General features: G+C 46.4%; 1 protein-coding gene across 1 annotated transcript in view; it reads left to right on the top strand.

Moving 5' to 3' along the window:
* Positions 1-16597, top strand: part of LOC125457024 (uncharacterized) — a 61504-nt gene that overhangs the window by 10786 nt on the left and 34121 nt on the right. The window contains 4 exon segments of the mRNA XM_059649994.1: positions 631-775; positions 5076-5233; positions 10837-10985; positions 10987-11099. Of these exon segments, the coding sequence (XP_059505977.1) occupies positions 631-775; positions 5076-5233; positions 10837-10985; positions 10987-11099 (565 nt within the window).

Genomic DNA, 16597 nt, shown 5'->3' with positions numbered 1-16597 from the left:
CCCCTGTTCACTGCACATTGTCCTGAGTAGAATATATTGATGGTAAGAACGAGAGAAAGTACAACAAAAAGAAATGAAATTTATCAATGGAGGCTGCTCTTTTTAATTAATTACAAACAGTTTGCACTTTTGTCCCTATTGATAAAGGGAATTATTGACGGCTACAATTCTAATTCGAGGAAATTCTCAAAAGTGCTTTTTCTGTATCTCCAAAGATAATGGCACAAAAATTTATTAATTTGTGCAGTCTGAGCATTAAAATCTTTTAGACTAAATGCACAAATATCCAATATGTCAATTCTTAAACAGTACCACCTTGTGTAACAGTTTCAAAGCTGTGCACCAATGCAAAACTAGGATATAATTAAGAAAATTGTATTCTGTTCTGGTTGCGGTGGACTTATGAAACTGATCAACCCATTGAAACCATAGTTTCCATGGATTCAGCAGTAATATCAGTAAAGTACGTATATTGAAAAGAATTGTGCCTGTTGTATCAGTCTACAAGTAGCTTTATGAAAATACTGATGGTAATTCTTTGTAATGCTTCCATTAAGTATGTTTTATCTGACTTGCTTTGTCTATTTGGATTTTGCAACCATTTAATGGACCTTTCGAATTGTCATACAGATTGAGACTATTAACACTAATCAGATGATGACAACCCTCACAAATCTTGAAGCTTGGACCACCTACTGCCTGACAGTGGAACCTGTCTTTCATAACAGAAAGACACACCCGAGTTCAATTGTCTGCGGAACTACAAATGATAACGGTATTACTATGTTCTGCTATTTGCATCATTACAATATTTATGCTAGTACCGTCAACATTTAAAGGAATACAATGGGATAAAACCATACATCATTTGGGTGCATTTTCTCCTGTTCCGAAAAGCAGGGTCTTCTCGGCATTGCGAAATCATATATTACTAACCCCTAACGCTGCTGGACCCTCGGATTGGATTTTTTAACAATGTTGAGATTCTGTGGACTTTTAAAAAATGACAGATGGGATATGGAGGTTCCAGCAACTTCCAACAGATCCAAATTTTGCTGGTCAAGGAAGAGAAGCAGTACAGGAACTACTTAGACATGAAACCCAAACTCAGTTTATCACTTGTCTTATTCCACAGCATGGGAGTAATGATTTTGAGGAAGAAATGTAAGTATCCGTGAAGGACAGGTCAGGTCTATAGACTTGTAAAGTTACAAAGAAACTTGCCTATGCCAGTGTAAGTTGAGAAGACTCAAGACGCATAGCTATTTAATTCCTCAGCCTTTTAAAATTTGAAACTTAAAAGCCTATATGTGTCAATGAGAATTGAAAAAAAATCTATTCTAGTAACTACAATTGCTATTTGTTGACATTACCCCAAGAACCATAATTAAATTATTAGTAATGGCTGGCCGTTTTCCATATTAAGCAATTATTGCAACAGATAGATTTGTCACTCTCTGATGAAGGGTCTAGGCCCGAAACGTCAGCTTTTGTGCTCCTGAGATGCTGCTGGGCCTGCTGTGTTCATCCAGCCTCACATTTTGTTGTCTTGAGATAGATTTGTAAGATTACTTTTGTTTTAGCAGCTCAAAGATGTTATTAAAGAATTCAGTTTTTGAAGTGAGCTTACAATTATTGGTCTATTTGCTTTGATAAGGGATTGAGGACATGAGGAGCTTTTAAGGTTTTGAGTGGACTTTATTAGTGAAAGCTGTAATATATACTCAGATTGTTATTTTGCCCAATGTGTTCTGATGGCTTAGATTGGTAGATTTCTGAAAGCATTAGAAGAAAGAGTACAGGTGATTTATGTTCTAACCAAGGTTTACCCTTTGCCTATAAAGGGAAGAATTGAACGTCAATTCCATTGATTTTTACCGGGAACTTGCTGTGTGTAAAATGTGGTGTAAAACACCAGAAACAGAAACTGATAATAAATCCTGAGGCCCCTTGAAGATGTTCTGCCATCCTGTTTGATCTTGGCTCAGCCTCTTCATCACCTCCATTCTCCTATAAATTTCCCTCCATTATGCGTGCTACTCAAAAATCTAACAGTCTTAATCTGGAAGTTGTTCAATGGTTAAGCATGAACACATTTGGGAGTAGAGAATTACAAAAAAAAATCAGAACTCTTGCAATGAATTTTCTCAAGTCAGTTCTAATTGAGGAAATGGTTAGGTTAGGCCTGATTTGTTTTGTTTGTAACAGAGGCCGAGTGGATCTTTAATTGATGTGTATAAAATTATGAGACACCTAGAATGAGTGGACAAGAAGGACCTATTTCAATATCCAATAAAATTAATTTAAAGTAATCAACAGAAGGCAAATTGAGGAGGGATATTTTCACTGAGAAGGCCTGTAAATGTTTGCCTGAAAGGGTGGTACAGGCTGAAACAATAACTGAGACATACATTTGGATTGGATAGCTCTTGCTCAGCTGGCACAGACACAATGAGTCTTCTGTGCTGCGTATTTCCTTTGTTTAAATTTTATAAGGTGGTTGGTTCCCATGCCTTGGAAAAGATGTGAGATGCGGAACCCTCTCACAATTCCAAAAGGAAAGTCCACCTTAAAGAGCTACCTGCTAAGCAATAGCCGACACCTCCAGTGCAAACACTGAATACTGTTGAGACTACACTGTAGGCAGTCCCACCACTCCGAAAAGCCGAGGTAAGCACAAAGTGGAATGTTTAACTAAGAGGAGGGAAGAAGAGTTGAGTTCAAGATACCAAAGAGAGGGGAGTGAGGTTTACCTCTGTTGGGGCCTGGGGAACCTGGGTGGCCTGTTACCAATAAAACTCCAACAGTGGTAGGATGAGGCCATTAAGTGGCCTTCCCCACACTCAGTAAAGATTCAGGCATGTCAGGGTTAGCTTATCACATGATCTGTTTCCTCCAACTGAGGACGACAAAAAAGTGTGTGTAGGCCAAAATTGGTTTGATTGGCTGTTTGGAAGCAAATTTAGACAATATCCCATCCTCTAAGCGATTAGTCTTAATTACTGAGCTCCAATCTTGGATTATTGTACTTAATGCATTGCTAATAAGAGAGGAAAGTTCTTCACACTCCCCTAAAGAAATTGCCTTAGATGGTTTTGCAGGCATACTGTCTCCATTTCAATGAGATTCAAATATGGCATGTGCAATAACGTTAATTAGTTGGTCACCTTGGCTATGAACTTAAGTCACTTAGCCTTTGTGTTTCTTAAATTTTTGATTTATATGTTTAACTCATGTTTCCAGCTGAGGGATTATAATCATGACACAAAAAAAATAAAGAACTGTGGATGCTGGAAATCAGAAACAAGTTCATAAATTTACTGGGAAAACACAGCAGAGGGCAAGCAGAATTAAGGTTTTGGGTCCAGTAACTCTTCTTCAGAACTTTTGGTCACCAGACCTGTAACTCTAACTCTGATTAGTAATCATTTTTTAGTATAGTGTACATTTTCATGACACTGGTTACGTCCGTTTGCAATATCTTTGTATCCTTTTCACACATACTTTCTCATCTAGCAAATTTGGATATATGGCACTTTATAACAATCTAAGTCATTGATATAGATTGTAAATCATTGAGATTCAAGCAATGATTGCTGTGACACTCCAGTAGTTGCAACGTGTCAAGCCAAAAGTGATTTATTTCTTCCTAATTTCTATTTATGCCAGTCGACAATTCTTATTCTATATTAATGTATTATCTCTGATCTCCAGAACCTAGAACTGGATTTTTTCGTGGCATAAATGGCAGTCAAGCCTAGAAACTGAAGTCTTACAATGCACATGACGCTTCTGTTTTTCAGTGGGGTAGGAATGGGGTTAGATTGGGATTTATATATCCATGACTCACAGAGACAGCTGATTACCTAAATAATCAATTAATTCTCTGAATTATGCTAATCTTGAAGCTTGAAACCCAAAGTGTGCAAAGGTGGCCTGGTGACTCTAGAGATGCAAGAAGTGCATTTGGTCTCAACATACCACTGGGGTGGGTAATTGCCCTTTGGCGAAGATCAAATGTCCTAATGTGGAGGTCATATTCCCACTGGGGCAGGTCAGGTGAACAAGCATTGTAGCAATGCAGGGTAGCTGCATGGGGAAGCACGATGGCTCACTGATAACAAAGTGTGAAGCTGGATGAACACAGCAGGCCAAGCAGCATCTCAGGAGCACAAAAGCTGACATTTTGGGCCTAGACCCTTCTCAGTGGTTAGCACTGGTGCTTCACAGCACCAGGGACCTGGGTTAGATTTTAGTCTCGGGCGACTGTCCATATGCAGTGTCTGCACGGGTTTCCTCTGGATGCTCCCGTTTCCTCCCACAGTCCAAAGATGTGCAGGTTAGGAGGATTGGCCTTGCTAAATTGCTCATAGTGAGGAGGCATGTGTAAATTAGGTGGTTTGTAGAGATATGGATATGGGTATGGGTCTGGGTGGGCTGCGCCAAGGGTCAGTGTGGACTTGTTGAGCCAAAGGGCCTGTTTCCACATTGTAGGGATTCTATGATCTATGAAAACTTACACAGTGTTAATGTGCTGTTTGTTCAACAATTAATGCTGCTCTAATATAACTCTATCAGCTCGACACCTTGTTATGTCAGATTCTCCAGCATCGGCAGTTCCAACTATCTCTGAATGCTGTTCTAATGTTTCCTTCAGTAGATTCTGAAACCTTTGTCCTATGTTATCCATACATCAACATTAGCTCGTCAAGTAGAAAAGTACATTTTTTTAAAAAGTATCATTAAAGGATGGTGTTTTTCTGTTGCTTGTATTCATAGTGTGTTGTGTCTTTCATTTAAATTTCGAGATTCACGATATGAAGTCACGCACATCTTGATACTCTTTCCTCCCCTCTGCACTGATGGAAACCTAGAGCAGAACCAATTTATCAAGTGCAAAAAAATACACCTTGTGTCAACCAACTGGATCCATTTTTGCAACACAGTTAAAGTCTTGGACCTCTTGTATTTTGTCTTCATTGTGGTAGTTTCAGATTCCATCAGAAATAGCTTTTAAGTTGTGCGTCCAAATGATATTTTCTTACACATGTTCTCTCTTTTGTTTGTGCTCGCAGGTAGAGTTCCAGTTTGGCAAGTTATCGTGGCTCTTCTGGCATCAATTGTTGTTGTTTTTGGTGTGATAATGGGAATTTACTACTCATCACATTATATTTACAGGACTGTCAGACATAGTTTCTATCCTTCCTACAATCTCCCCGAGCACTTAAAAGAGGTATGTGTTATTCCAGTTATCTATCTCCATTCCTGAATAACAAACCACTAAATTTAAAACATAGCAACAGGAGTAGGCCATTTAGCCCATTGAGACTGCAACACTATTCCAGTTCGTGGTTAGTCATCTCATTAATGGCATTTGCTCACATCATCTCCATATTCCTCAAATGTCATCAGCTTCTAAAGTCTATCAACTTGTATCTTGAACTTACTCAATAGCTGAGCTTCCACAGGCCTCTGGGGTAGAGAATTCCAAAGATTTTCCACCATCTGAAGGAATTCCTCCTTACCTCAGTCTTAAAAGGCCTGTCCTTTAATCTGAGATTATGTTCCTGGTTTTAGAGTTGCCAGCCAGAGGTAGCATCCTATCTATATCTACCATGCCATGTCCTGAAAGAATTTTGTTAAGTGTCAACAGCATCAATGGAGACCAGTTATACATAATACTCTAGGTGAGATCTCACCAAATTTTTCTACAACGGCAGCAAGACATGAAAGCAGTTTGCCTTTCTAATTCCTTATCTCAGGTAATTTAGCAAAATGTAAGTAAATTCTAGCTATTTTTCACGAACATAAACAAAGTTGCTGGAAAAACTCAGCAGGTCAATAATTGAGTTCAATAATTTTCGGGCCTAAACTCTCCCATGTCCCAGCCCACCACCCCACACACCAGGCCTTGTTACCACATAACCTGCCACTACACATTCTCTGTTGTTAGTCACTAACAGTCCCCAATAACAACTACTGACCCTCCCAGCCCAATCGTTAGCAACTCCTTTGTCTGTCCAACTGTCTTTCTCTCTCTTTGGGCTCTATCCTATCGTTTACTCCCTACCCCACCCACCTCCCTGCTTTCTGCATGTCAACTGACATTTTCCCAGCCACCATCAGTTCTGAGGAAGGGTCACCAGGCCCAAAACGTTAACTCTGTTTTTTCTTCCAGAGGTGCTGCCAGACCTGCCCAGCAACTTTGTTTTTGTTCCTGATTTACAGCATCCACAGTTCTTTTGGTTTTTATCCAGCTATCTTTTTCTTGCTAGCTGCGAATAACTGTTATCTCTGTTTTAATAAGCCTTAAGTATGTGACATGAATGCAGTGTAAATGTTGTCACTGTTTCCATGATACACAGTGCTGGAATGCAACAGAATAGTTTTACAGACCATGTCAGCAGAGGGTCTCAATGTGAAGGGTTGCTAGAACTGACTGTAACAGAACAATTCTCATGAATGTGAATAGTTCAAACTAGCTATTCCTTACCAGACTCCAAACTGCTATTAGACTCGAGTCACAGCTGCCAACAATACATTGGGTAGTATTTCAGAGGTGGCAGGGATCTCATTCCCCTGGCAGGAGATCTGGCGAGAGCCCCACATCACTTCCATTAGGGAACACTCAATGTATCATGTGCTGTTCACATACCTGACAGGCCACATTCCCCTGGGATCAACAAATCCAGGCAGGAAAACTCCCAAAATAACAAAGTGTGGAGCTGGATGAACACAGCAGGCCAAGCAGCATCTCAGGAGCACAAAAGCTGACGTTTCGGGCCTGGACCCTTCATCAGAGAGGGGGGGTGGGGAGAGGGAGCTGGAATAAATAGGGAGAGAGGGGGAGGCGGACCGAAGATGGAGAGAAAACAAGATAGGTAGAGAGGAGAGTATAGGTGAGGAGGTAGGGAGGGGATAGGTCAGTCCAGGGAAGATGGACAGGTCAAGTAGGCGGGATGAGGTGGTAGGTAGGAAATGGAGGTGCGGCTTGAGGTGGGAGGAAGGGATGGGTGAGAGGAAGAACAGGTTAGGGAAGCAGAGACAGGCTGGGCTGGTTTTGGGATGCAGTGGGGGGAGGGGATGAGCTGGGCTGGTTTTGTGTTGCAGTGGGGGGAGGGAGGGAAGAACTGGGCTGGTTTTGCGACGCAGTGGGGGAAGGGGAGATTTTGAAGCTGGTGAAGTCCACATTGATGCCATTGGGCTGCAGGGTTCCCAAGCGGAATATGAGTTGCTGTTCCTGCAACCTTGGGGTGGCATCATTGTGGCACTGCAGGAAGCCCATGATTGAAATGTCGTCTGAGGAATAGGAGGGGAAGTTGAAATGGTTCGCGACTGGGAGGTGCAGTTGTTTGTTGCGAACCAAGCGGAGGTGTTCTGCAAAGCGGTCCCCAAGCCTCCGCTTGGTTTCCCCAATGTAGAGGAAGCCACACCGGGTGCAATGGATACAGTATACCACATTGGCAGATGTGTAGGTGAACATCTGCTTGATGTGGAAGGTCATCTTGGGGCCTGGGATGGGGGTGAGGGAGGAGGTGTGGGGGCAAGTGTAGCATTTCCTGTGGTTGCAGGGGAAGGTGCCGGGTGTGGTGGGGTTGGAGGGGAGTGTGGAGCGGACAAGGGTATCGCGGAGAGAGTGGTCTCTCCGGAAAGCAGACAAGGTTGGGGATGGAAAAATGGCTTGGGTGGTGGGGTTGGATTGTAGATGGCGGAAGTGTCGGAGGATGATGTGTTGTATCCGGAGGTTGGTGGGGTGGTGTGTGAGAACGAGGGGAATCCTCTTTGGGCGGTTGTGGCGGTGGCGGGGGGGTGAGGGATGTGTTGCGTGAAATGCGGGAGATGCGGTCAAGGGCGTTCTCGACCACTGCAGGGGGAAAGTAGGGGTCCTTGAAGAATGTGGACATCTGGGATGTGCGGGAGTGGAATGCCTCATCCTGGGAGCAGATGCGGCGGAGGCGGAGGAATTGGCAATAGAGGATGGAATTTTTGCAGGAGGGTGGGTGGGAGGAGGTGTATTCTAGGTAGCTGTGGGAGTCAGTGGGCTTGAAATGGACATCAGTTTCTAGCTGGTTAACTGAGATGGAGACTGAGAGGTCCAGGAAGGTGAGGGATGTGCTGGAGATGGCCCAGGTGAACTGAAGGTTAGGGTGGAAGGTGTTGGTGAAGTGGATGAACTGTTCGAGCTCCTCTGGGGAGCAAGAGGCGGCGCCGATGCAGTCATCAATGTAACGGAGGAAGAGGTGGGGTTTGGGGCCTGTGTAGATGCGGAAGAGGGATTGTTCCACGTAACCTACAAAGAGGCAGGCATAGCTTTGGCCCATGCGGGTACCAATGGCCACCCGCTTTGTCTGTAGAAAGCCTTCCGGAGAGACCACTCTCTCCGCAACTCCGTTGTCCGCTCCACACTCCCCTCCAACCCCACCACACCCGGCACCTTCCCCTGCAACCGCAGGAAGTGCTACACTTTGCCCCCACACCTCCTCCCTCACCCCTATCCCAGGCCCCAAGATGACCTTCCACATCAAGCAGATGTTCACCTGCACATCTGCCAATGTGGTATACTGTAACCATTGTACCCGGTGTGGCTTCCTCCATTGAGGAGACCAAGCGGAGGCTTGGGGACCGCTTTGCAGAACACCTCCACTCAGTTCGCAACAAACAACTGCACCTCCCAGTCGCGAACCATTTCAACTCCCCTTCCCAGTCCTCAGACAACATGTCCATCATGGGTCTCCTGCAGTGCCACAATGATGCCACCCGAAGGTTGCAGGAACAGCAACTCATATTCCGCTTGGGAACCCTGCAGCCCAATGGTATCAATGTGGACTTCACCAGTTTCAAAATCTCCCCTTCCCCCACCGCATCCCAAAACCAGCCCAGTTCATCCCCTCCCCCCACTGCACCACACAACCAGCCCAGCTCTTCCCCCCACCCACCGCATCCCAAAACCAGCCCAGTTCATCCCCTCCCCCCACTGCACCACACAACCAGCCCAGCTCTTCCTCTCAATCCACTGCATCCCAAAACCAGTCCAGCCTGTCTCTGCTTCCCTAACCTGTTCTTCCTCTCACCCATCCCTTCCTCCCACCTCAAGCCGCACCTCCATTTCCCACCTACCACCTCATCCCGCCTCCTTGACCTGTCCATCTTCCCTGGACTGACCTATCCCCTCCCGACCTCCCCACCTATACTCTCCTCTCTACCTATCTTGTTTTCTCTCCATCTTCGGTCCGCCTCCCCCTCTCTGATGAAGGGTCTAAGCCCGAAACGTCAGCTTTTGTGCTCCTGAGATGCTGCTTGGCCTGCTGTGTTCATCCGGCTCCACACTTTGTTATCTTGGGTTCTCCAGCATCTGCAGTTCCCATTATCTCTGATACATGGAAAACTCCCAACTTTGCTGAGAACTTCTACAAGGGTTTCTGATGAATAGCAACACTATGGGGAAGGTGGTGACTGCTGATGATGCAACACCTACGATAGTTAGTGGATCCCACACCACTGTGGAGGTACAGTTATGGGTTGGTGGGTGAGAAGTTGCGGTAGGAAGGGGAGGGGCAGATGCCAGATAATGGCTGTTGAGCTAGAAAGGGCATGGGATTGGCTGGTACCTTTGCGCAGAATCCCACACCTACCCTTCCGAAGTCCACCCACACATGTTTCCCACATGGTGAAACTCACTTGCCTGGCTAATGTCCATGAACTACTCACTTAAGGCACTCAATCTGTAAGGGCTTTGGAAGGCCTTCCTGCCCTGGATTTAATCAATGTGGTGGGATCCCCTCCTGCCTGACTAAATGACCACCCCTATCACCAAACTTGCCACAGGCGAGGGTATTAAATTCCACCCACTGTTGCTTTAAAGGCAAGCCCTCCACTTTTTAACTTCCAAATCATGACCTTTGGAGAATCAGCCCCCTAGATTTGTTCTTCAGGGGATTTTAAATTCCTCACGTGACTTTGTGCATTATCTTTTCTGTGGAAGCATACACAGAGGGATGGATTTTGGGTTTTGAGACAGCACCTCAATGTTGCGATCAAATGGTGATCCCTAATGGAACTTGTGTCGGGACTTCCTCCTGGCAGTGATTTTCTTGGATTTTCCTGATTGGAGTCAGAGCTGCCGTCTGGCCATTCATTCAAAGGCTGAGTTTGGGCTCTCAAAACTGGACTTCCAATAGGAGACTCTTCAGTAGAGAAGGTACTGTAGCCCGTCATTGCAGGTAAGGGCAGGTAAGGGTGCCTGCCATCATGAGGTGCCCTGTCTGCAGCTTTTAAAGCTTATCATTACAGAAAAAGGTCATGGCTGCTTGGGCATAGTTGTGGAGGCAGTGCTCCATCCTTGATCCTGCCTGTGAGAGCAAAGGTTTGAGGGCAGGATGATGCCTACTGTGATAGAGAATATATGCACATTAATTAATAAAACTATGCTTTGTGAAGATGAATATGAGGTAAATGTTTCATCTATTCTGTGCCAGCAACCTCTCACAAAACAAAGCAGATCCCTACTCCCTCCTTGATTTAACTCATTAAGTTCAAACAGAACTTTGTAAATAGGATCGAGACATGAGTAGATGAAAATTAAATAACAGCCACACAAATATTCCTTAAGTATATAGTATCCAATAATATTGAATATGCATGAACTTATGATTGTTTTCTGGACTCCAGACATTCTGTTTATTGTTAATGGCTTTGCTATTAGTTGATTCCAGAAAACTGAACACTGTACCTCAGTAAATGATCACAGAAGTGCAACACCAGTTATATTTTCGGGAATTGTGCTGATTTTTGCTTCATAGTGAATGATTAACCTTAAATGGTTTTGTCTTTATACAGTACCTTAAAGAACCTTCATTGAATTCTCAATTTTTACTGCCCCAGACTAACCCATGTGAAGAATCATTTGACAAACTCAGTATTATTTCAGACATCCAACAGAGTATTGATAACACAAACATTGACATGAATACAAATATGAAAATTGTTGGAAACAGCTATGAAGGACGACAGTCTGGCAATTGAGAATGGAGAGGAAATTGAAGTGATGCAAAATAATAGCAACTTCGATCTTTATGGAAGAATGCAGATGCTGCCAAATAGTGCTACTTGAGCGAGTCAAAACTGAAGATATATTGAAAGAAAATGTCATACATACAACTTACACTTCTGTGGAATCTTTGTGAAAACTTAGTTCTGTATATTTCCTTCAGTTGGACATGAAGTTAACATCCTGTGTGTCTGCATATTTTTTTTTCAGTTCCTCTTGGTGAACCACGGACATTTATCGCCAATCCCAGTAAATTTAGGAAAGTGTTATTCATTATATTTTATCAGTAACATGATGTTTTGAATGATATTTGGAAATGTTTTTGCTGTGATTTTTGCAACTTTTACATTTTGTTCAGTAACTTTTTCATGTTTTGTTAACGAGCATTCGTTTGGATTTAACGGGCTGCATTTTACCAAACATCAGTGAAGATGCGATTTTGGACAGTTTTGTGGAGGGTTTTTGAGGATTTTCCCATGTGATTCTACACTGTTCACCTTATTATGGATGCTCCATACTTCCAGGTTGCCCATTCCCACTATCCATTGCTCAGCATTGGCAAAAAACATTGCCAAAACTCTCGCAGATAATAAAGTGTGAAGCTGGATGAACACAGCAGGCCAAGCAGCATCTCAGGAGCACAAAATCTGACGTTTCGGGCCTAGACCCTTCATCAGAGAGGGGGATGGGGTGAGGGTTCTGGAATAAATAGGGAGAGAGGGGGAGGCGGACCGAAGATGGAGAGAAAGGAAGATAGGTGGAGAGGAGAGTATAGGTGGGGAGGTAGGGAGGGGATAGGTCAGTCCAGGGAAGACGGACAGGTCCAGGAGGTGGGATGAGGTTAGTCGGTAGGAAATGGAGGTGCGCCTGGGGGTGGGCAGAAGGGATGGGTGAGAGGAAGAACAGGTTAGGGAGGCAGTGACAGGCTGGACTGGTTTTGGGATGTAGTGGGTGGAGGGGAAGAGCTGAGCTGGTTGTGTGGTGCAGTGGGAGGAGGGGACGAACGGGTGGTTTTGCGATGCGGTGGGGGAAGGGGAGATTTTGAAGCTGGTGAAGTCCACATTGATACCATTGGGCTGCAGGGTTCCCAAGCTGAATATGAGTTGCTGTTCCTGCAACCTTCGGGTGGCATCATTGTGGCACTGCAGGAGGCCCATGATGGACATGTCGTCTAAAGAATGGGAGGGTGAGTTGAAATGGTTCACGACTGGGAGGTGCAGTTGTTTATTCCGAACCGAGCGGAGGTGTTCTGCAAAGCGGTCCCCAAGCCTCCGCTTGGTTTCCCCAATGTAGAGGAAGCCACACCGGGTACAATGGATCCAGTGTACCACATTGGCAGATGTGCAGGTGAACCTCTGCTTGATGTGGAAGGTCATCTTGGGGCCTGGGATAGGGGTGAGGGAGGAGGTGTGGGGGCAAGTGTAGCATTTCCTGCGGTTGCAGGGGAAGGTGCCAGGTTTGGTGGGGTTGGAGGGCAGTGTGGAGCAAACAAAGGAGTCATGAAGAGAGTGGTCTCTCCGGAAAGCAGACAAGGGTGGGGATGGAAAAATAGCTTGGGTGGTGGGGTTGGATTGTAGATGGCGGAAGTGGCAGAGGATGATGTGTTGTATCCGGAAGTTGGTGGGGTGGTGTGTGAGAACGAGGGGGATCCTCTTTGGGCGGTTGTGGCGGGGCCGTAGTGTGAGGGATGTGTTGCGGGAGACACAGTCAAGGGCGTTCTCAACCACTGTGGGGGGAAAGATGCGGTCCTTGAAGAACTTGGACATCTGGGATGTGCGGGAGTGGAATGCCTCATCGTGGGAGCAGATGCGGCAGAGCTGGAGGAATTGGGAATAGGGGATGAAATTTTTGCAGGAGCTTGGGTGGGAGGAGGTGTATTCTTGGTAGCTGTGGGAGTCGGTGGGCTTGAAATGGACATCAGTTACAAGCTGGTTGCCTGAGATGGAGACTGAGAGGTCCAGGAAGGTGAGGGATGTGACCTCCCACCCAAGCCTCCAACCTTATTATTCCCCAACCCCGCACGGCCCGTTTCTATCTCCTTCCCAAAATTCACAAACCTGCCTGCCCCGGTTGACCCATTGTCTCAGTCTGTTCCTACCCCACCAAACTCACCTCCACTTATCTGGACTCCATTTTCTCCCCTTTGGTCCAGAAACTCCCCACCTACGTCCGTGACACCACCCACGCCCTCCACCTCCTCCAGAACTTCCAATTCCCTGGCCCCCAACATCTCATTTTCACCATGGATGTCCAGTCCCTATACACCAGTATTCCGCATCAGATGGCCTCAAGGCCGTCCGCTTCTTCCTGTCCCACAGGCCCAACCAGCCCCCCTCCACCGACACCCTCATCCGCCTAGCCGAACTCGTCCTCACCCTTAACAACCTCTCTTTCGATTCCTCCCACTTCCTACAGACAAAGGGGGTGGTCATGGGCAACCGCATGGGCCCCAGCTATGCCTGCCTCTTTGTAGGTTACGTGGAACAATCCCTCTTCCGCACCTACACAGGCCACACCTTCCACCCCAACCTCATGTTCACCTGGGCCACCTCCAGCACATCCCTCACCTTCCTGGACCTCTCAGTCTCCATCTCAGGCAACCAGCTTGTAACTGATGTCCATTTCAAGCCCACCGACTCCCACAGCTACCTAGAATACACCTCTTCCCACCCACCCTCCTGCAAAAATTCCATCCCCTATTCCCAATTCCTCCACCTCTGCCGCATCTGCTCCCACGATGAGGCATTCCACTCCCGCACATCCCAGATGTCCAAGTTCTTCAAGGACTACAACTTTCCCCCCACAGTGATCGAGAACACCCTTGACCGCGTCTCCTGCATTTCTCGCAACACATCCCTCACACCCCACCCCCGCCACAACCGCCCAAAGAGGATCCCCCTCGTTCTCACACACCACCCCACCAACCTCCGGATACAACACATCATCCTCCACCACTTCCGCCATCTACAATCCGACCCCACCACCTAAGACATTTTTCCATCCCCACCCTTGTCTGCTTTCCGGAGAGACCACTCTCTCCATGATTCCTTTGTTCGCTCCACACTGCCCTCCAACCCCACCACACCCGGCACCTTCCCCTGCAACCGCAGGAAATGCTGCACTTGCCCCCACACCTCCTCCCTCACCCCTATGCCAGGCCCCAAGATGACCTTCCACATCAAGCAGAGGTTCACCTGCACATCTGCCAATGTGGTATACTGGATCCATTGTACCTGGTGTGGCTTCCTCTACATTGGGGAAACCAAGCGGAGGCTTGGGGACCGCTTTGCAGAACACCTCTGCTTGGTTCGCAATAAACAACTGCACCTCCCAGTCGTGAACCATTTCAACTCCCCCTCCCATTCTTTAGACGACATGTCCATCATGGGCCTCCTGCAGTGCCACCATGATGCCACCCGAAGGTTGCAGAACAGCAGCTCATATTCCGCTTGGGAACCCTGCAGCCCAATGGTATCAATGTGGACTTCACCAGCTTCAAAATCTCCCCTTCCCCCACCGCATCCCAAAACCAGACCAGTTCGTCCCCTCCCACCACTGCACCACACAACCAGCCCAGCTCTTCCCCTCCACCCACTGCATCCCAAAACCAGCCCAGCCTGTCTCTGCCTCCCTAACCTGTTCTTCCTCTCACCCATCCCTTCCTCCCACCCCAAGCCGCACCTCCATCTCCTACCTACTAAGCTCATCCCACCTCCTTGACCTGTCCATCTTCCCTGGACTGACCTATCCCCTCCCTACCTCCCCACCTATACTCTCCTCTCCACCTACCTTCTTTTCTCTCCATCTTCGGTCCGCCTCCCCCTCTCTCCCTATTTATTCCAGAACCCTCACCCCATCCCCCTCTCTGATGAAGGGTCTCGGCCCGAAACGTCAGCTTTTGTGCTCCTGAGATGCTGCTGGGCCTGCTGTGTTCATCCAGCTTCACACTTTATTATCTTGGATTCTCCAGCATCTGCAGTTCCCATTATCGCCAAAACTCTCGCAGTTGCCCATGCTGATGCCACATTAAAGCCCAGCTGTGCTCCAGGTGCTGCCAGCTAGAAAGTGTCCTTCACAGGTCACATAGTTCGAGGTGGACCTGTGACAGTTCAGTGCAAATGGAAACTCTTTATACCATTGCCAGTCTGAGTTGTCACTGTAACTGCAGTTACAAGAATCAAGCTATAGAAGAAGCAAACATTCCTTGATGTCACACAATATTAGAAGTGCTACTCTGCCTCCAAGACCCAGCAGAGCATAATATCTTATCCTTGTTCAATATGAATTGTGGCCCGATGGTGAGACTGTTAAGCTTGCCTGTGATTACATCTTCTTCACAGAACAGTGTGACAATGATCAATTTATAATGGCCAATGAAAATGGTCAAGATCGCTTTTGACCAGGATGGAGGCCAGGAGGAGTAGGTGGCGAGTTGGACTTGGTCACAACTGTGCTTGCTCTGTGTTTCAAGTCAGGAATTGTCGCCATCTAGTTTCTATCCAGTTTTTGGGAGAATACAAAACTGCAAATAAATTAGGCACAGCTTAGCTACTAACAAGAAATAGCAGGAACTGCCGATGTTGAAGTCTGAGATAACACGGTGTGAAGCTGGATGAACACAGCAGGCCAGGCAACATCAGAGGAGCAGGAAAGCTGACAGTTCAGGTCTGGACCCTTCTTCAGAAATGGGGGAGGGCAAGGGGGCTCTGAAATAAATAGAGAGAGGGAAAGGCAATGCTATAAGGTGAATAGAGGAGCAGATAGGTGAAGAGAAGGCATACAGGCCAACGAGGCAGGGACAATGAAGTCGGGGGTGGGGAGATTTTGAATCTTGAAAAGTACACATTGACAACATTGGGCTGCAGGGTTCCCAGGCAGAAAATGAGATGTTGTTCCTCCAGCCTTCAGATGGCATCATTGTGGCACTGGAGGAGGCCCAGGATGCACACGTTGTCCAAGGAGTGGGAAGGGGAGTTGAAGTCCTTCGCAACTCGGAGGTGTTGTAGTTTGTCACGAACCATGCAAAGGCACGCCACAAAGCGGTCTCCAAACCTCTGCTTGGTTTCCCCGATGTAGAGGAGGCACAATGGATACAATATAGCACATTAGGTACTAATGAGATGTTAATGGATGCAAATAGACCATTCCCTGCTCACTAACAAGATTCTTGTCTGGCCATTCAAACCTCTGGAACAAAATTTTTTATTTTCTTGATAAAATTACCTAGAAAGGAAAGGTTGCAACCTGAACCTGAAGCACAGAATGGAGAGGACATTGCTTAATCCTGTTGATTGCCACAACAGGCCATGCCACCAGACCTAGCCTGCCTAGACTGAGATAGTAGCCTGGGTGAGGACTGTATCACAGATTAAAAGGATGCACAGTAGAGCAGGAAGGAGATCAATGAACTTTTGGGCTCTGCAAGAGTAAGTACTAGCACGTCCCAACTCTTATCTCACATTCGCAGGGCTACAGTTCTAATTCTGCCAGTGCACTCTCACAGACAATCACACTCAACCATTGCAATTACCATGTCCACTCAATAGTTGA

The sequence above is a fragment of the Stegostoma tigrinum genome, chromosome 12 (genome assembly GCF_030684315.1).
Source record: "Stegostoma tigrinum isolate sSteTig4 chromosome 12, sSteTig4.hap1, whole genome shotgun sequence".
Classification (NCBI taxonomy): domain Eukaryota; kingdom Metazoa; phylum Chordata; class Chondrichthyes; order Orectolobiformes; family Stegostomatidae; genus Stegostoma; species Stegostoma tigrinum.
The sequence above is the reverse complement of the archived record's forward strand: the minus strand, read 5'-3'. Positions and strand labels throughout refer to the sequence as shown.